The 22,456-nt window shown below is 47.9% G+C and overlaps 1 protein-coding gene across 1 annotated transcript in view; it reads right to left on the reverse strand.

The window, feature by feature from the left end:
• Window positions 1-22,456, reverse strand: part of Otoa (otoancorin) — a 69,980-nt gene that overhangs the window by 29,167 nt on the left and 18,357 nt on the right. Inside the window, exons 10-20 of the mRNA XM_048460427.3 lie at window positions 22,179-22,279; window positions 18,448-18,587; window positions 14,276-14,399; window positions 10,719-10,934; window positions 7,439-7,606; window positions 6,796-6,939; window positions 3,943-4,001; window positions 3,102-3,219; window positions 1,653-1,726; window positions 1,167-1,302; window positions 7-197 (exon numbers count right to left, since the gene is read on the reverse strand). Coding sequence (XP_048316384.3) covers window positions 7-197; window positions 1,167-1,302; window positions 1,653-1,726; window positions 3,102-3,219; window positions 3,943-4,001; window positions 6,796-6,939; window positions 7,439-7,606; window positions 10,719-10,934; window positions 14,276-14,399; window positions 18,448-18,587; window positions 22,179-22,279 — 1,471 coding nt within the window. The remainder of the gene's footprint in view (window positions 1-6; window positions 198-1,166; window positions 1,303-1,652; window positions 1,727-3,101; window positions 3,220-3,942; window positions 4,002-6,795; window positions 6,940-7,438; window positions 7,607-10,718; window positions 10,935-14,275; window positions 14,400-18,447; window positions 18,588-22,178; window positions 22,280-22,456) is intronic.

Here is a 22,456-nt window from a genome sequence, read left to right on the forward strand (position 1 = left end):
TCTTACCCCCACTGCTCCAGAAGCCTGGACTTCACCGCAACCTTCTGCTCAGAGCTGAGAGCTGTGCAGCCCCTGAGGCCGTGCAGAGCAGTGGCCCAGGCTCTGGGTGAGATCCCTCTCTCAATGAAGGCAGCTGGGAGATGGCACAGGAGGTTTCCCACAATGTCCACCGTGTGCTCATCGGCAATGACACCGTCCTGAAACCAACAAGGACAGCTGATGGGAGAGCCAGCTGGAGTCAAGCTCATGACCCGTGGAGGACACTCCCCATCCCCAAACCCCATTAATCTTTCTGGATCAGAATCACCTACCTTGCCACAGCCCACCAAAGACGGTACTGAAGCTGATGCCCCCACCCAGGGATGCAGGCCTCAGGTGCCTGGCAACCCCCAGCTTAGCACATGCTTGGCCCTCAGTAAATGGAGACTGTTGCCATTGTTACTGCTCTAGGAATACTGTGGATTTGATAACCAAGAGCAGGACACACCCCTCAGTGATAGAGCACTCGCCCAGAATGCACAAGGCCCTGGGATCCCTCATCAGCAACATAAGATAGGCATCTTGGTATGGCATAGGAAGTAGCACCTGAGCCTCCAGCGCTCTTTCTCGAAATGGCAAACATAGCATGTGCATGTGTTGGCTGTGGGAAAGAGACTGTGGTAAGTGTTACAGGTCTAGTCCACGCCATCATCATAGGACCTGTAGGTACCAAGCATTTGTGTTCTGTACAGCTAGAGAAACTTCCTGGTTCCCAAGTACCACGCCTGGGGCTCTGGCACACAGCAGTGTGCTGCCCCCTTTGTGCCCACAAGTGCTGCAGAATGCTGTGCTTTTGCACCCACGTTACACATGAGGATGCTGAAGTGGAGGGAAAGGAGGGTTGGCTAAAGCCACAGAACCAGTTGCTGGCCAGGCTTAAAAAGAACCCAGTCCTCCACAGTAGCTGTCCAGCATTATCTCTCTGAGATGGAAGTTTCCAGTACCAATGGTCAAGATTACTCCAGACGATAAATTCAGGGCCTGCTCTGAGACTTACAAGTAAGACTCCTAGCCATCACTGCAGGCTCAAGATGCCACCGAGTCCCTGCCACAGCTCCCTGAGACTGCCACAGACACACTACAGGGTCGGGACACCAGGAAAAGTCTCTCCCAGGATGTTCTCTTACCAGACACTGTTGTACCTTCCTGATGACCAAACTCCTTTTATGGGAATCTAAAACCAAGGTGTCCAAGTGTCTCTCCCCCAGGCTGATCAGAAAACTCACACAGCGGGATGAGGGAATGGAAGCCAGGAAGCGGGACCTACAGAAAGACCAGAGGACGGAGGAAAGCGGTGTCTGCTCTGCACTGTCCACCCGAGACCAGAAGCAACAACAGCACCAGACACCACCCCAGGGATGTCGTGTAAGCTTGAGCCCTCCAAGGGATGCGCCTCATGTCTGAAAGCAAGTCTCGTACCTATCATGCTCCAGTTTAGAGACCCTGTGGCGCACTGTCTGCTCAGAGCCCAGAAGTAACCCCAGACTCGCAGGCCTGACGCATTCTTCACCCTGCCTCTGGCTCCTTAACAGATCCCAGAGGGAAAGAATCGCAAACTTCAGGAACCCCCTCATTGGGTGACTGAGTCAGAAAGGGACTCAGTGTTCACTTACGGGAGGGTAGTCAAGAGGAACGGTGGCAAGGAGGACCTTGAAACTTCCCAGTATTTCCACGCCAAACAATTGACCTACAAGGTAAGCGCGGGGAACTCAGCCAAACAGTAATAAAATCAAACACAGATAATGCCTCATAAATGTCCATTTATGCAACAGAGTGTCTCACAGTGTAGCTATCTCTCCTTTGACCACAATAGCTGTCTGAGGCACACTGAGGCACTGTCCTGAGACCAGAGGCAACAACACACCAGACCCCAGAGCCAGAGGCAGGGTGAAGAACACGTCAGTCATCTGAGCTAATAGCTAATAGTTGATAGCTGAGGACACTGAGGCAATAATAAGATGAATGTATTCATTCGTGTATGAGAAGAACTTCATTTATGATTCCAAAAGAGTGACGTTGCATCTTAACATTCTTCAACTGTTGTGGGAATTCATTCAGTCAATAGCCTTTTGGATACCAGCCCATGAGGTGTGGTCTGAGGTGCTACGTGTGGACTGATAAGTGCAGACAAAACAGCATGACCACTTTCTTGTGGGTGGTCGGAGTTCTCTTCGTAGCTTCCAGGGCCCACAGAGAACCACGGCTCTCTACCCTTATTGTGAGTTTTTCCGCAGATAAATACATGTTATCCTTCATTCTGGGCTATGATGGACCACATTAGTTATGACTACATTTTGGCATCCAACATGGGGCTCGAACCCACAACCCTGAGAGGAAGACTCTCATTCAACAGGTAGTCAAACATCTGGCATGTGACTAGAACAGGATATCATGTGACTATTCTTACTTTTCCCTATATTTATTCATTTACATGTGTGAGCGAGTGTGCTACAGCGTGCATTTAGAGGTCAGAAGACAACTTTCAGAAGTCAGTTCTCTCCTTCTGCCATGTGGGTCCCAGGGATTTGAACTCAGGTGTCCAAGCACCTTTACCTGCTAAGCCATCTTTCCAGCCTTTATGCAACGGTTTTGATTTAATAATAAAAATTTGTATAGTAACATACAAATACTTGTATACAGAGAGAGAGGAAACTGGTATGAATTCATGTGTTTTTATGTCACATGTATTATCAGGTACACAGGGGTCTTTGTGCTCAGAGATAACTAAGGGAAACTAAAGGAAACAGCCAGGCAGTTGGTGGTGCAAGTCTTTAATCCCAGCACTCAGGAGGCAGAAGCAGGTGGATCTCCGTGAGCTCAAGACCAGCCTGGTTTACAGGGCTAATTTCAGGACAGAGCTACACAGAAAAATCTGTTTTAAAAAAATAAAAAAAAAGAACTAAGGGAACCTGCAATGAGATCTGTTATCTTCCAGAAAGCTCTAGCTAGCTCAGTATTAAATCTGTATGATTCTGGTATAAATACCTTTAGATACCACAGTCGATCCAGACCCAACCCTGGCATCAGGAGAGAGCTAGAAGCAGGAAAACATCCCCGGGTACCTGATGTGGTGAAAGCAGGGAGAAGTTGTTCTCAAAATACTGAAAGTGGGCCAGGAAGACATGGGCACTCATAGCATCGATGTGTGAGCATTGCACGCCTTTCACCAGCTGCCCAGCACTGCGAAACAAAGCAAGGACCTCTGAGAAGGGGTACGGAGGGGAGAAGGAAGGAGCCAAAGGAGGCACATTCCACCCAACACGGGCTGGGCACCAAACAGCACTAAACTATGACTTTTAATGTCCCTACAGGCTCTGAATTTCAGTATTTAGTCCCCAAAGTGTTATTTTGGAAGACTCTAGAAACAGGAAGTAGGACAGAGGCAGAGGAAGTAGGCCACTAGGGGCAAGTCCTTGGCTATATGATTACTTCTCGTCTCCCTCTGTTTCCTGGCCCACCACGATGTGAACAGCTCTACTCCACTCTACCCTCCCTGCCATGATGGACCGAAGCCTTGGAAACTGTGAGCTGAGACAAAAATATTCCTCCTTTAAGTTGCTTTTTACAAACATTTTTATTGCATTTAGTGTGTGTGTGTGTGTGTGTGTGTGTGTGTGTGTGTGTGTGTGTGTGTGTGCATAAACACCCAAATACATGGCACACATGTGGATGAAGGTCAGGGGACAGTTTGCAGCACTTGGGTCTCTTCTTCTACCATGTGATTCTGTGGCTTGAACTCGGGTCATCAGGCTTAGCAGCAAGTGCCTTAATCCACGGAGCTATCTCACTGCCCTCATGTGGTTTTTGATATTGTCCCACAGCTCAGTTGCCCCTGCTTGGAAATCAGACTTCCCTGTGGAAGGCCTCAAAAGGCCTTCAGACCAGGCAGCCACACCACCCTACCTCAGGATCTCCTCAGGCCTGTCCGTGGTCTTCTCCAGAAGCTCATACAGGAACAAGGCCTGAGACAAGAAAGAAGAGACAGCAGTGATGGGGCCCAGCGCACTGACGCCCTGGGTGTGGGAAAGCACCCTGTGGTCTCATCTTACAGAGGGGGCCGCAGAGGCTGAACACGGAATGCTGCTAAGCTGAGGTCCTCCACCACTGAGTGGCTGAGCAATCTCAGAGACGGCCTGCCACACTCCAGATGATTCTCCATACTCTCAAACAGTGGCTCCCAACCTTTGGGTCGTGACCCCTGTGGGGTTGAGTGACCCTTCCGCAGGGGCCACCGAAGACTGTCTGCATATAAGATATTTATACTATGGTACATAACTGAAGCAAAATTACAGTTATGAAGTAGCAACAAAAGTAATTTTATGGTTGGGAGTTACTGCAAAATGAGGACGTGTATTAAAGGGTCCCATCATGAGGAAGGTTGGGGACCACTGCTCTAGGGGGTTGGGTGAAGAGCAGAAGCTTAGAGTGGCAGGGTTGATGTTTTACTACCTTAGCTTCGTGAAGCTGCAGCCCTGTGAAGGACTCCGTGTGGTCCCTCTTTGTGTGCCCATCAGCTAGCCCTGAACCAGACCAGCAACAGTGACCATCATGGACCAGAAAGTAACATCGATAAAGGAGCTCCTGCCCACAGCACACACTCCCCTCAAACCCTCCCAGGTGAGCACTCTAGAAGGCGAGAGCGCAGGCAGGGGAGTCGTTTGTTTTAAGGAATGAAATTTTACAGAACACCTAACTTGCAGAAGCGATCAAGTGCGACATTTGTCTATTTTATAGACTCTAAAACTTTGAACGTAATTCCCCAAACGCAGTAAATTATGAGCCAGAGTTAGGCAGAGGCTTCTGATATGTGACAGCTCAGGGCCTCAAAGTCTCCATAAAGCCGGGGAGCGGAGGAACGTTGCAGGTACGGTGTGTATGGCCCCTGGGGTGTCCAAGGACAGTAGGCCTGGGAGCCCTCTCACACGGTTCCCACTCTCCACTAGCCCAGCTGCGGGGCAGAAATACCTCGAGGTTGTCCACAGAAGGATGAATCTCCACACTAAAGCACGTGTGCAAGCTGCTGAACCGAACAGTGGTTTGTCACAGGGCAACGGAGTGCTAGGACCTTGTCCAGCCTCGTGAAAGACCCCACAGAAGATGCCCTGCTGTGTGGTTCACTTCTACATTCCTGGTCCCTGAGTGGTCTGGGAACATGGTAAGTCCGTGCTTGATAAACATTCCCAGGGCCCAGAGAGATGGCCCTGTGGTAAAGCGCTTCCCTGGCAGCATGAGGACCTGAGTTTGTCTCCCCCAGACCCATGTGAAAGCTGAGCACAGTCGCACACATGTGCAAGCCCAGCTGCTGAACGAGGAGATGGAAGGCAGGAACAGGGAAATCCTTGCAAACTCCTGGGCCAGGGTACTAGCTGGGTTTGTGTGTCAACTTGACACAAACTAGAGTGACCAGAGAGGAAGGAGCTTCGGCTGAGGAAACGCCTGCTTGAGATCCAGCTATAAGGCATTTTCTTATTTTGTGATCAATGGGAGAGGGCCCAGCCCTTGGCAGATGGTGCCATCGCTGGTCTGGTGGTCCTGGGTTCTATAAGAAGGCAGGTTGAGCAAGCCATGGTAAGCAAGCCACTAAGCAGTGTTCCTCCATGGCCTTTGCATCAGCTCCTGCCTCCAGGTTCCTGCCCAGTTTCAGTTCCTGCCCTGATTTCTTCAGTGATGAACAGCAACACTGAAGTGTGAGCCAAATAAACCCTTCCCTCCCCAACTTGCTTTTGTCATCATAGCAATAGAAACCCTAACTTAGATAGCCAGCTAGCTTGGAGTATGCCTCTGTGAACAAGAGATCTGTCTCAAACAAGATAGAAAATGAGGACCGATACTCAGGGTTGTCCTCTGACCAGCACATACACCCACCATGGCCCACCACACCCACACACAGAGAAACATTTTAGAAGTGATCGCTGGGTTCGGTCAATAAAGCACTTTCCACATAAGCATGAGGACATGGACTCGGTCCCCAGAACCCACAAAAAGAAGCAAAGTGTGGTTACACTGGAAGTGTGAAGACAGGGCAGATACCTAGGGCTCCGCAGACAGCCAGTCTAACTGAATCAGCAAGCTCTAGGGAGAACTGAGTCTGTCTCAAAAGGTCAAGTAAAGGGTGACCGAGAAAGGCACCTTCTGGCCTACACACACATGCATGTGCACATGCATGCACACACACACATTCTCCCACACACACACACATGCAACAGGCAAAATAAATCACTTCATACACAAATGAAGAGGAGTGTGACTAACCCAACAGAAAGTCAGGGAAGGTCCTGTGGCCAGGGAGCATCTCAGTAGCGCCACCTTTTCAAGCAGCCCGGACGCTGGCGATGTCTACCCATAAACACATAGCGGTGGTAACATGTACAGCATACTTCTCTCGGGCTGGGCATCCTGTGTCACCATTGCTGCCCATAATCATCCTCAGTTTGCACATGAGACCACTGGGACCATGTAAGGAGAAGTTTCTTCCTCTCAGCTAATAAACAGCAGTCAGGATTCATCCTCACGCCTTGTCTACCTTCTTACCACACACTACTTTGCTTCCTGGGCTCAACAACAAGAATAGAGTGTCTTTTCAATCTGACCTTAAACAGACCATTCCCATAAAGACAAACAGTGAGAGGTGCGTGTTCGGAGTTGGCCGTGTAACTCGGCGGAAACACGCTCACCTGTCCTATGGGAGGCCCTGGGTTCCACTCTCCACATCACAGAAGGAAATACAAAGTTGATCTGTGAGCCCTGCAGTCCTACCTGGCTCCTCCGCAGCTCCTTCTCCTTCAGGACTGTAGCGTTGAACTGGGATTCTTTCCACAGATCAGAGAGAGACACTTCCTTAAACAGAGTTCTGGGCACCTCCACAATGCCTGAAGCAACGGCATCTTCTGCTTCCATCAGCTGCCGAGAGGAAAGACAGCCCAGACGTACTTTTGAGTGTGTCTAGACACTGCTTCCCAGGCCATAAAACTTACTTGATCTTCCTAGCAATCACATGAAGTAGGGACTGTTATTACCCCCATTTTACAAGTGATCAAATCGAGGCTTAAAAGTGGTGAGTTGGAAGCTGGTCACTGTGACTCAAACCTGAGTCTGTGTAGCTCTAAAACCCACTGTTGGAGATGGAATGTGAACAGCTCCTCTTGAAAGCTCATGTTTGGAAAACTAGCTAGGAAAGCAAAGGGGTCTGAGGAGAGCGTAGCGTGGTCAAAGGCACTCTATCCGCAAGGGAAGATGCACCGCCAGGGGCCACGTGTTCTGGATTCAGACCACCCCACACACCACCAGCTGGGATAACCCCAGCCAAAATGAACAGCCCAAAGTCACGGCGTATTGCCAAACTCTGCAAAGCACATCCTCTGTAAGCCACGTGGCTAAGGATCAGACAGTTACGGCTCACCTTCCTGAGGATACCTTGCTGCTGGGCAGGTGACAGACCTGACACATGCTGGGAAACAGGGCTTTTCAGGACCTGCCAGAGGTTCTTGTGGTCCATATTGTAGAAGGCGTGTGTGCTGACCCCTGTGAGCAGCACGCCCATCTGGCTGACGCTGTGGAAGGACAGCACCTGGCAGAAAAGCAGTCGTGAGAACCATGCTCTCTCAGACATTTCTAGGCCAACCTGATGAGGTACAGGGATGGGGGATAGCCAAAGGGGAGCAAGGTGGATGCTACACACATGACCTTCCTTCTATCAAGAAAGAGCGTTAAATACAAAACGTGAGACCATGGTAAGTTCTCTGGTGGGGACTGCTATCCTTTGCAAGTCCATGTGAACATAAAAAAGTGGGTGGCCCTTGGGCCATTGATGGGCTTTGGTTTTGGGGTTCGACTCTAGGTAAGAGACCAGCTTCTTTGTCCAGGACAGCAGTGGAGTTGCAACCATCTCCCTCTGCTTCCTGGAATTATTTGCACAGAAAATGTCATCATAGACCCCCCCAGAACCTCTATCAAGGTCCAGAAAACCCAAGGTCTTCAGAGTCTCAAAACGAAGTCATCATGAACCTAGAGGAAAGTGACAAATGCTGGCCTTGGCCTTGAGTACAAAAGTGGACATGAGTGAACCATGGTTGTCTTCACTGGGGTTACCATTGCCGTGATGAAACACTGTGACATTGTAGTCTGTCATGGAAGGAAGTCAGGGCAGGAACTCAAATAGAGCAGGAACCTGGAAGCAGGGGCTGGTGCAGAGGTCATGGAGAGGTGCTGCTTACTGACTTGTTTCCCATGGCTTACTCAGCCTGCTTCTTTTTTTTTTTTAAGAACACTAAACCACCCACCCAGGGATGGTACCACCCACAATGGGCTGGTCCCTCTCCCATCAATTATTAATTAAGAAAATGCCCTACAGACCGGATTATAACCGGATCCTAAAGAGGCATTTTCTTAACTGAGGCTCGCTCCTCTCTGATGACTCTAGCTTCTGTCAAGTTGACATAAAACTAAAGCTAGCCAGTACAATGGCCATGGTGCCATGGTAGAGGTGGCATTCATAAGCAGACTCCAAAGCAGACACCCTGAGCTTTGCCCTCTCTGTTTGCCTTCCGCTATAACTTCAGCAACTCAGTCCCTCCATTCTCTGTGCCCCACGTGAATAACCTCAGAGATGAAGGTTATTAACACCACTGTGGCCATTAGGATAATAGGAAAACTAAGTGATTAACCCACTTAGAATAGATCCCAGCATACAGTAAGCGCTCCATAAATGTTTGCTATTATTTTCATACTGGAATTGGTCCCAACCCAACTGTCAAGAGCCAGTTGACATCCTAGGAGTGTTAACAAGAAAGAGTGCTTAAGAACCAAGTCTCTGGGGCCTGGAGCCTTTTTAACTGGACCCAACATAGAGAAAACTCTCCCCACACATACCATAAGAAGGCAGCTGCAGTGTGGACCAAGGCTGCTGCCCTCTCTACAGCCCAGGACTGAGACAAAATAGCATGACTCCTGACACCAGTGTGATGCGTAATTCTGCCTGCCAACCTGTTCAGAGATACCTAAGAGGTGAATAGCGCCCTGAACATGCCTTTTAGAACATTTTCAGGGAACTTTAGCTTCCTGGCCACCAAGAGAGGAACAACCTACACTTCCTTCCACACAGTCTTTTGGCCGCGATATTTTGTGTGGTCTCAGACTCAGAGCTAGAGAGCCAGTTGACCACGGACTGAAATCTCTAACTCCGCAAAGCCGAGTAAGGTTTGCCTCCTTTAGTCTGTTTCTCTCAGGTAGCTGGCTGTCACAGCCATGAAAATTTTGCATGCTAGGGGGTGTGTGGGCAGCCTTGAAACGAAGGAGTAAATCCTAGGGTGTGTCCCGCAAGTGTCCATGGTTCCATAGCGGTGCTCTCAAAGAGTTCACAGCCTGTTATGTCCCTGATGCCCTGTGTCTCCCTGTGCACTGCTTGAGTAATCCGCAGCAGTGTTGTGAGGAAGGAGCTAGTCTTAGCCCCATCTTAAAACAGGGGCACTAGGGCAGAGAGAAATTAAGCTATTGCCTAATGTCACACAACAAGTAGACGACAGAGCAAAGATTCAAACCCCGGTCACTTCCTCCACACTTCTGTAGAGTTGCTTCTGCTGGATGTGCCCATGGCTGATGGTTACAGACAGAATGTTTGTGGCCTCCCGCAAAATCCAGTCGCTGACTCCTAACCCCTGTGTGATGGTATTGGGTTACAGTGAGGTCACAAGACAGCTTGGTTAGTTTTACATCAACTTGACACAAGCTACAGTCATTTGGAAAGACGGACTCTCAGTTGAGAAAATGCCTCCGTTGGCCTATAGGCAAGTCTGTCTGGTATTTTCTTGATGGATGATTGCTGTGGGAGGGCCCAGCCCACTGTGGGTAGTGCTGCCTATAGGCAGGGAGTCTTGAGTTGTATAAGAAAGCAGGCTGAGCAAGCTCTGGGGAGCAAGCCAGTGAGAAGCATTCCCCCACAGCTCCTAGTCAGTTCCTGTCTCCAGGTTCCTGCCTTAGCGTCCCCTGATGATGGGTTGTTACCTGTACGCCAGATAAACCCTTTCCTCCCAAGTTGGTTCCGGTAATGTATCTTACCACGGAAATAGAAACTTTAAGTCATGAGATAATTAAAGTTAGACAGGGTCCTGAACGGTTAGAATTAATGCCTTTACCAGAAAAGAAAACAGGGCTGGGGAGATAGCTCTCGGTAGGCAAAGGGATTTCTACACAAGCATGAGGACCCTAAGTTTGGACACTCACATAAAAAAAATTGACCAAGGCAGTCAGCCTATAACTCCAGCATTTGTGGTGGGAAGCAGAGACAGGTGGATCGTTGGGGCTTGCTGCCTGGCCAGTCCAGCTAAAACGGCAAGCGCTGGGTTCAGTGAGAACCTGTCTCAATAACACAAGATAGAGAAATGCTAAAGAAGACATTTCAACATTCTTCTAGCCTCCACTCTCATGTTCATACATAAGCATACATGTATTCACCAGAGACAGAGGGACAGACAAGCTGGCGGTCATGGAGTTCACATAAGTACATAGAAAGGTTACTGCTGTCCACAAGCCAAAACAACAGCCCTTAAAATGAGACTTCCCAGGACTGTGAGAAGGGAAAGTCTGTTGTTTAAACCATCAGCTCTGTGATTTTTGTTACAGCAACCTGATTAACAGCACACTGGCCCTCTGGCACTTGAAGAAGTGGGAAGGTTCCCACTGACCTTTTCCTGGGCCAAGTATTTGGCAGACAAGATGCAGATCTGGCTTCTGCTCCAGCCTGTAACCTGGTTGAGGGTAGAGATGGCGCTGTGCACTGCCTGGGGGGAGAGGGATTCCAGCTCCCTGCTGCTCAGACCCACAACTGCATCCGACAGAGAGCCTAGGGTCTCGTTGAGGGTCTGGTTCTCGGTAGCAATGTCCAGAAGGTTGGCCTTGAGCTGGAACAGTAACAAACTGGCCTGAGCCTTGATAGAAAGCAAGGCAGTGTCTCCCTCCGACCACATCCCGATATAAGGACTCCATACCGCCCTCTCTAGACAGGGGCCCAGGGACAGCAAAGCAAGGCATTCTTGGCAGCGGCCAGTGACTGGCCCCCTGAGAATGCCTCCTCCAGGCCTGGCTGTCACGTGCTGAAAATTCACTTTGGGTTTCATTTAAATATTAATGTGTTGTTAAATCAACCTCCAAGCATGGCAGGAGAAATTTTATTCCCTTGTAACTCCATCACATTTTGTGGCATCCATTTCCCTGCTGTGATCCTGAACTCTATATCCATATATTTGGTTGCTTTCCTTTTGTGAACTATCCAAGGGCTTTCTCATGGTAATACATAATCTGCATAAAAATAATTCTCGGCAATACAAGAAAAATAAAGTGAAAACCCAAACACAAGAAGGTAATTACGGAAATGAGCATAGGGCTTGGTCATAGAACAGTTTCCAAAGGTGGGAAGGAAGGGGTAGGGGAAAAGGATGGAGGAGGGTAGGGAAGAAAGGGGGAGGAAGGGGAAAGAAGGGGGAGGGAGGGAAAAGAGTGGAGGAGTGAGGAATGAATGAGGGAGGGGGAGGAAGGAAGAAAGGAAAGGAAGGAAGTTGGGAGAGGGAGGAAGGAAGGTGGGAGGGAGGGAGGGAGGGAGGGAGGGAGGGAGGGAGGGAGAGAGAGAAAGAGGGAGGGAGAGAGAGAAGGAGGGAGGGAGGGAAGAGAGGAAGGAAGAACATGTATATCTTTCCACTTGTCCTATGCCTTTAGAAATATACAGTGTGAAGAGTCAACAGATTTATAATATAAACAGAACTACATAGGGCTTTATATTTTCACGTGTCTGCATGCTTCTAAGATTGTCCTTTTTTTAGTTTTTCTTTGTTTGGTTGGTTTTTTTTAGGTTTTTGTTTTTTTGTTTGTTTGTTTGTTTTAGTTTTTTTAAGACAGGATTTTTCTATGTAGCTTTGACTATCCCTGAACTCGCGCTGTAGACCAGCTGGCCTTGACCTCACAGAGATTCTACTGCCTCTGCCTCCCAAGTGCTGGAATTAAAGGCATGCACCATCACAACCTGGCTTCTAAGATTGTCTTAATGATTATTTTTATTGTAATACACTTCCCTAATTACAGTCAAGAATTCCTGTCTGGTAAGGAAGGAAATAAACTCACCAACTATATCATGATTTCTGTAAAATAATAATGACAATTTATTATAATAGATATAAATAATAAAAATGATGATAATAAGAATAATAATAATGAGAGGCTAGTGAGGTGCTTCAGTAGGTGTAGTTACTTGGTCACCAAGCCTCATGATCTCAGCAAGATCCCTAGACCCCACAAGGTGGATAAAAAGAACTGACTCTCAAATATTCTCTGACACATAAATACGCACACACACAATAAAGAAATAAGTAGAAATAATAAATAAATGCAAAGCATGAGGATAACGATCTATTTTAACACTTGAGTTTGTATAAACCGCATTCATTTCAGTCACGCATGCGTAACCTTTGTAGCTGCAGTCTTGAAATTGCCACTGGGAGGCAGCAGAGCTAAAAGGAAGAAGCCGGTTCAGGCTCTCACTTCGGCAGACTCCCGCCACCCGCTGGGCTCTTCCCAGGCCTCAGATGAAGGTGGCTCTCAAACCTGGTCCCAGGCAACAACAGCATCGTGTGGCCGCTGGAAATGCCCAGTTCCAGGCCACGATCAGACCTGAGGAGTCAGCTGTAGCACAGAACCCAGCAGTGTGCTCTTTAAGGAGTGAGACCCTTGAACCTTCAAGTCTGCAAACTGCCGAGCCCGGTTCCCAGCAACCCGAAGACAGCCCCCGAACCCCCCGGCACCCCCCCTTCACCTCCCACACTTCCCACCCCCGCTTCACCCCATGTCTAATTGCTTTTGTCTTTCTTCTTGGCCAAAAGTGTCTCTCTCTCTGGTCAAAAAATACAACGATTTTCTTATTATTGCTTGAACTTAAGAATTTTTCCTTGAGCACAAAAATAGACCTTGGCAAATATACGGCCATGGTGGGAGATGCCAAATGCAGCAAGGTATTTGGAGTTATGTGTGAATAACTGCTGTGGAATTACTGCTGCCTTTACCAAGATCTCCTTTCAATAGTGTTGGAATGTGGTGGTTCTAATTGCTTAATGAAGAAAAGAGCGATCTGAAATTTGAATGGGAAAAACAGAAATAGGAAGGCTAGGATATGGTAACACAGGCTTGAAATCCCAGCACTCGGGTGGCTGAGGCAGGAGGACAGCAAATTCATGGCCATCCAGGGATCCATGACTAGACTTCACTGAAAAAATTAAATAAACAGAGAGAAAGGAATAGAGGAGTGAAGGGAAGCCACATGCATTGGCTAATTTGACCTGGAAACAAGTCTAGGAGCTCCGTGAATGCACACTCATGCAGGGCTCCTCCATCCTGCCTGCGCTGGGATCATCTGGAGGCTTTCATCATTCAATCATTCATTCATTCATTCATTCATTCATTCATGGCGAGTAGGTTGCTCGTGTACCAAAGCACTAGTGTGGCAGCCAGGGAACAACTTGCAGGGTCAGTTCTCTGCTGCCACCATGTGGGTTCTGGGGGTCAAACTTTCGTTTTCAGCTTGGCCCTTGCCCTGGTGACTGTTTTTTGCCCTTTCAATTCTCAGGGTTAAACTTAAGGACCCACACAATGTATGCAAAGACTCTACCACTGAGCTACATCCCTAAACCATTTTCATATTTTTTTTAATTTTGAGACAACATCTTAGTCAGGCTGACCCTGAATTTGTGACACTCCTGCTTCAGACTACCAAACAGCTTGGATCACAGGTCTGTGCCACCATCCTGGGCCTCTGAACTTATTTAGACCTCTGGCATGCCCAGGCCACGACCCTAGACCAATAACATCATTCCCTGGTGTGGAGTCTGACAGAGCCTTTATCTCTGTGGAGCCCCTTGACCTCCAATTGCATTGTCTGTCCTTCAGCGGCTTGTCAGCATTGCCAGCCTCACCCTGGACCTTGGAGCAGGTCTGCCCTTAAGATCCCCGGGCTGTGCTCAGTACAGATGCTGAGATTCCCGGACCACCCTTCATTTCGGTTGGCCAAGGCTGTTCTGATTGTGTTTCAACACATCCATGTTTTCTCTACACTGGTTTTTGTAATTGCTTCCTATGCTCCTCTCCTCTAGGACTGACGATGCCATCTGCCAGGTCGGACTGCTCAATAACACATTTTTGTCCTCAAAGGCCAGGCAAACTGGTGAAACTGAGGCCCCAGTGGCCCGCATCTCCTCTGTACCTTCTGGATGCCAGCCTGGAAGCCCTGGAGGCGGCTGCACTTGAGCATCTGGTGGAGAAGGACTTGGGCCAGGGTGGCGTCCAGCAGCTCCAGGTCATCATAGAAGCAAACCAGCAGCCCCAACCTGTGTGAGAAGATTAGAGAGGCTGGTGGGGTTGCTCGGGGCTGAGAGCAGGCCAGACCACGAAAGTCATGTCCTCGCAGTGACCCTCGCTCACCTGCTTCATCCTGTGCCCCCCACCTGGATCGTTACCTCTCAACAACCCCACAGACTAGTTTTCACTAGACCTTGACATGGGTTGAATGTGGAATGTCGCCCCCAGGTGCACATGTTTGAATGCCTGGTCCCCAGCTGGTGGCAATGATGGCTGGAGGAGGTGGGAGCAAACAGTGGAGGGGGTGACTCTCTGGGAGCAGACAGACAGTGGAGGGGGTGGCTCACAGGGAGCAGACAGTGGAGGGGGTAGCTCACACGGAGCAGACAGTGGGGGGGTTTATAGCCTGGTCTTGCTTCTGGTCTTGTTTTCAGTTTCCTGGTCAATTATGATGTAAAGACCTGCAGCCTCATGCCCCGCCCCCATGCTTTCCTCGCCATGATGGGCTTTACCCTCTGAAACTGTGGTCCAGAATTCAACTCTCCTTTAAGTTACTTCTATCAGGTATTTATCACAGCAACAAAAAACGTAACGAATACAGCCCCACTTCACAGAAAGTCAGACTGAGATCCAGAGAGATCAGGGGACTTGTCCAAAAGCGAGCAATAGAGCCTGGAACTTGAATCTAGATCCATCCAGCTGAGCCACCTCATCTCCTAAGAGGAGAAGCATACGGGAAGGTAGATGCCAAAGATCTCCCTCCCCCATTTCAACACAGAAATATAAAATTGTCCACCCTGAGTGACAGCTCTAGGCTCAGGATGCTTTACCACCTGAAAAGAAAAGAAATAGAATATCCCAGGAATGGAGCAATGCAAACTCCAGTCTCGCTGGGAGCGTTATAGCTAACGGCAGAGAGCATCGACTCTGGCCAACTAGAGTTTGGAGGCCAGTTCTGTGAGATATTTGCCACAGCGCATGCTGTGGGCTAGGTACAGGATGAGCCTGTCTCTGAACTCTTAGTAGCTGGGTTTGCTTTTCTCGTCACAGTGCATCATGGGAACTATGACGATGAAGGAATGAGGGTGACTGGAAGTAAAGTAAGGCCAGGCAGGCCCAGTGATGAGTCTTCTTGGCGGATACTAAGCACTCACTCGTTAGCGGATGTTCTTAGCGATTACACAAAGACTATCCAGCTCAACATGGCCTGACCAGCTGGTTGCCTCCAAGCAGCCTGATTCAACCTTCCTGGAGACATTGGCATAGTCCGCCACAGACATAGATCACTAAGCTATAGAAAGAGTAGGATAGTGGTTATTGGAACTGGGGGGAGCCGCGTTCAACGGACACAAAATTTCAGTGAGATGAGAGGAGCAAGTACTGGAGATCATGGTGACTATAGTGAACAACCAGGCATTCCCACCACCCATACAAAACACACGTATGTATACCAGTCTACAATCTATACATATGGTATGGGGTTTTTTTTATTCATGGGGAGGGGCACGTGTGTGCATGGGTTGTACACACTTGTGTGTGAATTCAGATGTGAGTGCCACAGCATGAGAAGGTAGAAATACAACCTCCTGGGCTAGTCCTCTCCTTCCACATTGTTAAGGCCACAGTCACGGATGCATTTCATGGATGCATATGCATATGCCAGGCTTGCTGACCCACACACATCTAGGGATTCTCCTGCCTCTACTTCCCCTGTCTTTCCAGAGAAGATCTAGGATTACAGATGCTCACACTACATCCAGCTTTTATGTGGGTGCTGAGATTTGAACTCGGGTCTTCACCTTTGTATCGCTAGTGTCTTTACCCACTGAACCATCTCCCCAATCCTGTAGTTTCCATCTTAAATGTCCCTCAAAGGTTTGTATGTTGCAGATCTGCAACAGCACAACAGTGCTCAGAGGTGGGATCTTTGGGAGATGATTAAATCACAGGGGCTCAGATTCCCTCAACATGTTAGGCCATTGATAGATGCACGGCTTTATAGGAGGTGGTGAAGACATTGGGAGGCAGGGCTTTGGTAGAAGAAGTAGGTAACTGGGAAGGGCATGTTTTGCCCTGATACATTCATCCCCCCAACACACACACACACACACACACACACACACACACACACACACCTCTGCTTCCTGGGTGCCACGAGGTGAACAGCTTTTCTCTGTCACTTGCTTCCACAGTAATGTGTCAATGTGTCATCTCTACCAAACCCGAAAGCTACAGGGCCAAGCAACCATGGACAGAAACCTCTCAAAACCCTGAGCCAAAACAATCTTTGCTGCTTTAAGTTAGTTCCCTCGGGTATTTTGCCACAGCAACAAAAACTGACCAGCACTCTATACTATACACCATAAATGAACACAACTTTGTTTGCAAAATAATTTTAGTAAAAAATTTCATTTATCGAGCACATACAATGTGTCTGATACGTATCTTTTAGAGAAGCTAAAAAGGCAGGGTGATTTCATTTCTGTCTCCCATTTTACATATGGAGAAAGAAAGGTACAGGGAGGTGATAAGATGTGGCCAAGGTCACAACTTGCAAGAAGTCTAGTACTGGATCCCTGTCTTTAATTACCAGGTTAGTGTGCGTGTGTGTGTGTGTGTGTGTGTGTGTGTGTGTGTGTGTGTGTAAAAGAGTAAAATAGGATCCATGCTAATGGGTGGAATTAAGTATGGACAGGGAAGATTGAGACATGGTTCCAGATGAACACCCACTCTAGAAGGATTCATTTAAAGGATTTTAAGGTAATTCAGGGTGTGACAGCCAAGACCCTGAGAGGATGGAGAGAGGATTGTGTGCTGGTGAGTTTTTGCCAAGTTGACAAAAGCTTGGTGTCATGTCAGAAGAGGAAACTACAATTGAGAGATGTCTTCATCAGACTGGCCTGTGGGCATGTCAAGGGAATTTTCCTGATTAATGATTGACGTGGGAGGGTCCAGTCTACTATGGGTGGTGTCAGCCCTGGGCAGATAGTCCTGGGTGGTATAAGAAAGCAGGCTGAGCAAGCCGGGGGAAACAAAGGCAGCAGGCAGCATCCTCCATGCCTCTGCATCATTCCTGCCTCCGGGTTCCTGCCTTGAGCTCCTGCCATGGCTTCCTTCAGGGATGAATTACAAGTTGTAAGATGTGATAAGCCACCAACTTGCTCTGGGCAATTATCAAAGCAACAAAACCTAAACTAGAACAGAAGGTCCTTATCACCTCCTCCCCTGCCTGACCCCCTCCTTCCTTCCAGGATAAGACACCCTTGCCTGGAAATGGTTAATGATAAGGACCTTGGTGCCAAGACTAGATTCTAGAACTGACATCATCCAGCAGCTGCCCAGATGACAACCTGATACAAGGGATTCTCCCAAACATGGGAACCCACCAGCTGCCTCCAACACTTGCCCCAATCTAATAAACACACCTCGTTCGCCTTACAATGGCACCCTGACTAGTAAAGATGGCCTAGCTCGAGCTCAGGGCTGGAAAAAGCATAGGAGAGGTGTCAGAAAATGTCTGATCTCTAGGAGATGCTCAAGGATTTGTCCCCTTTCCCTTTGCAAATATTTATGAAGGGTGATGAGCCCTTGGGAGCAAACCCCTCTCCTCACATGCACAGAGAAGTGGGAGGCTATTATCAGGGAACCTTGGATTTGCAATCACTCTAAGGTAGCTGGTACTTAACACTGAATATGTGCATTGAGGAAGTGTGTGCATGTGTGTGTGTGCATATGTATGCATCCTCATATGTGTATCCATGTGGAAGTCATAGGATGACATAAAGTATCTTCCTAAATCTCCCTCCAACTTACTGACTGGGGACAGGATCTCTCAGTGAACCTTGAGTCCATCAGTTACCAAGCCTAGCTGATGCCAGCTCCCAGGATCATCCTGTCTCTATCTGGTATCCTCCCTCAGTAAAGGGATTACTGGTACATACTAACACACTTAGCTTTTTACCTGGCTGCTGTGGTTTCTAATTCAGACCCTCGTGCTCATTAGCCAATGGCTTTACTAACTGAGCCATCTCCCCAACCCTTGGAATAAATATTAGAAGGGCCTAGGGCCACCCTTGCCTGTGGATGGTGGAGATATTCCTCATGTCAAAGCTGGAGCAGCGGATCCTCTCCAGAAATGCCTGAGCCAGTTCAGGGGTGACATCATACACTGTGTCCAGCTGCTTGGTGGCGTTGTCATAGCTGATAAACAGCCCAATCTGGTGAATAAGAATGGGAAGATGGGTGAGGTCAGTGGGGACGGGCAGCTGTCCCAGGGGGAATCCATCCTGGTGGTCCACACTGTGCCGATTTCAGCCATATGATTACGCTACCAGTTCTCAAATTACTTTATTTCTTTTCTTTTATTATTATTATTTGTTTTGGTTTGGTTTTGTTTATTTGGTTTTTTTTCTTTCTCTCTTTGATTTTTCGAGACAAGGTTTCTCTGTAGCTTTGGAGCCTGTCCTGGAACTAGCTCTTATAGACCAGGCTGACCTCGAACTTACAGAGATCCTCCTGCCTCTACCTCCCAAGTGCTGGGATTAAAGGCATGTGCTACCACCTCCCAGCCTATTAATTATTTTTCAATATTCAGCGTATATTCTCACTGTATATGGCCCTGTGCTGCACAAAGGTATTTATATGAGTGTGTATCACCTGTTGTGCATTCTCCCATACTCCCTTACCCCTCGTCCTTCCCACTTCCCCCCTCCCATCTTGTTAGCCCTGTTTTTCCCCTAAACCTCTCACTGCTGCCCCCATGCCTTATATACACATGAGGTTTTTATGTATCTGGATAAAATCTGGGACCCACAAGCGAGAGAGAGCATATCTGTCTTTCTGAGACTGATTTAATTAGCTTGATACGATTATCTCCAGTTGCATTCATTTCCTGCAAATAACATAACTTCATTCTCCAGAGCTGAAAATTTCCATTGTGTAAAACCGGACTCAGAGAGGAAAGAAATAAAGAAAAAAAGAGGTCTCAACGTTGTGTGGGTGGGAGGGGATAGGGGATGAATATATTCAAAATGCGATGTATAAAATTCTTAAGGAATTAAGAAAAATATCATTAAAAGGTAAAAAGCACACTAATTTCAAATAAGCAAAGATGATAGGATGATAAGTTCCATTGTGCACAGAGAGTATATTTTCCTTATCCACTCCTTTCCTGCTGGGCATCTAGGTGGCTTCATCCATCTTAGCTGTTGGAGAGTGCTGCAAGGATCACTGATGGACACGGGTCTCTCTGACCCGCTGACCTGGAGGCTGCAAGGGACACCGATGGGCACGGGTCTCTCTAACCTGCTGACCTGGAAGCTTTAAGGTAAATAGCCAGGTAGTGTACCTAGGTCATATGGGAGATCTAGTTTGGGGGGATTGTTTGTTTTGAGATAGGGTCTCCTGCTGTAGACCAGGCTGGCCTCGAACTCACAGAGATCCACCTGCCTCTGCCTCCCAAGTGCTGGGATTAAAGGGGTGCCCTAGCATGCTTAGTGCTAAGGCATCCTTCTTGTCTGTATCCTCACTGGCACTTTTTCAGTCCTGGGAAAGGAATTTCAGCTGCACACTGCCAGGCTGGGCAGGAAGGTGTTGCTTTTAAACATTCCGGAGGCTGAAGGGATTTAAAGCTAGTGGTTCCGCTTGTGGTCCTAGACTTACTGTGCTGAGTACAAACAAGGCAACCCACAAATGTCCTGCTTTGAAAAGAGAAAATTATTTTTGAAATGGACGAACATGGTTATAGATGGCCCTGAGATAGAAGACAGAACATTTGTTCTCTTTGCAAGGTACAAAAATGTGGTCTATAACACATATAGTGCTCAGTGTATTGTGCCAACTCTAGTCCTGCTCCATTTCCTCTGCATGTCCAAGGATACTGCACTAGCATATACTACAGTAGGACTCATTGTGGTTTGACCTCCTTCGTATAAGAGACTTTGCTTTCTGGATGTTGGTCCACTCTAATTCTGTATTTTAAAAAGTGCTCAGTAGACTGGGGAAATAGCTCGGTGGATAAAGTCTAAGCATGAGGGAAAAGAGTGGATGAGTCAAACAGACGTGGCAGCCCCCCTGTACCCCAGCACTTCAGAGGCAGAGACAGGAGATCCCAGGGCCAAGCTGGTTAGCTATGCTAGCCAGAAGGAGCCGCCCTGGGCTCTGCTAAAGACGCCCTGTCTCGATAAACTAAGTGAGCTGAAGAGAAAGCTTGGCAGTTGAGAGCACTGGCTGCTCTTCCAGAGGACCCAGGTTCAATTCCCAGTACCACATAGCGGCTCACAACCATCTGGAACTTCAGTTCCAGGGGATCCGATGCTCTCTTCTGGCCTCCATGAGCACCAGACACATAGATAGAAATGCAGGCAAAGCACTCATACAAACAAAAATAACAAAACAATATTTTTTTAAAAAAAAATACACAGAGAACAATCAAAGAAGAGACACCTGATGTTGAATTTGGGTCTACACACCTTCCTGTACACATGTACAAATGTAGTTACACATATGTGTGCCCACACACACTGGCACACACCACAAACACACATGCACACACACACACACACACATACACACACACCATATGGAAAGGAAGGTGCTCTTAAAACCCCTCCCTTGAGGATTATCCCCTTTGACTGTATATAATCCCCTCCCCACTTCTCTATATTTGTTAAGTCACAAGAAGTTGCCCAGGGATGCCTGATCTTAGAAATCCCCCAAGAACTTGGATTTCTGAAAATTTAACTAAACTACTTCCTGAAAATTTGCTCAGCTTTGAGAGAATAAAGAGGGAAAGGGGTGACAGGGTTGCTTCAAAGACCCAAGCAAAACAGCAAAAATGTCTGAGGGGCTCCTAGCCTCCTAGGTAAAAGAGAGGAACCAGGGCTGGCGAAATGGCTCAGCAGGCAAAGGTGCTGGCCACACAAGCTTCAGTTCAATCCCTTGAATCCATCTTGGAATGAAAAGAACAAGCCCTGACAGCTGTCCTCCGGCCCTCAGACAGGCGCCATGGCGTGTACACCGTCTTTCTCACGTAGGCACACTGTGCATACAATGATACAAGAGGAACCAAGTCCTGCCTAGGTTTCTAACAACCAAACACTGTTGACTGCCGACGGGCCACTTTCTGAAGAAGGCGGTCATTTGATGCAAGGTGAGAGGCAAGGCCCATGTGCTTTTTCTTTTTGTTTTAATGGGACCCAGCCCCCTGCTCTTTAGGAACCTCTGTTGGAGCACCTCTTCAGAGACTGTATTTCAAAGTCGCAGTGCCCAAGGGATCTTAATGTCATTGAGTCACCATCAGAAGGAAAGAGACAAATTGACTGGCGAGTCAAGTAACACGAGTCACAAACATTTCTCCACTGTAAACTCCCGAGTTCAGATCCAATCATTGCTCATGTTGAAGCAGCTATTAATAGAAGTCATTATTAATAGAAGCAGCCATTAATCCATGCTGCCCTGCTTGCGCTCAGGCTTCCAGGGTCTGGAAGCTCGATCACTGTTGTCCTTGGCTTCTCTTCAGTACAACAATCTCCTCACATGAGTCTTGGTTCATAGTCGGTGTTCCCTTCATATCATGTTGGCCACGTCAAAGCTCTCAGAATTCCACAGTTCCTTTTCTTCCCAGCTCTTCTGTGCTAGAATCCACCCCCACCATTGACCCCTGGGGCTTTGTTCCAAGAGTTTTGCTTAAAAGGTAGAGAGAGTCTGGGCTGAGGCAGGTGTATGGTTTTCCAAACATTGGGGTTTAGAGCATGCTCTCTCGAAGTGTATTAGCAATGAGAACATAAAAATATACTTTTCCAACTTACTTCTCTAGGACTGATCTTCGTAATTTCTTCAAATGATAGATGAACCATGTATCTGCCCAAAATCCATAACTTTTCCGCACTGACCCATGAAACTGAGCCATCTACAAAGAAAGAGAAATAAATAAATAATAAGTAAATAAACAAGTAACCGCTTCTAAATGGGGACGTGGTTCAGTTGGTAAAGCACTTACCATATAAGCATGAGAACCTGAGTTCGATTCCCCAGAACCCACATTTAAAAAGAAGAAAAGAAGAGAAGGGAAGGGGAGGGGAGGGAA

The sequence above is a fragment of the Myodes glareolus genome, chromosome 7, assembly GCF_982192425.1.
Source record: "Myodes glareolus chromosome 7, mMyoGla1.1, whole genome shotgun sequence".
Classification (NCBI taxonomy): domain Eukaryota; kingdom Metazoa; phylum Chordata; class Mammalia; order Rodentia; family Cricetidae; genus Myodes; species Myodes glareolus.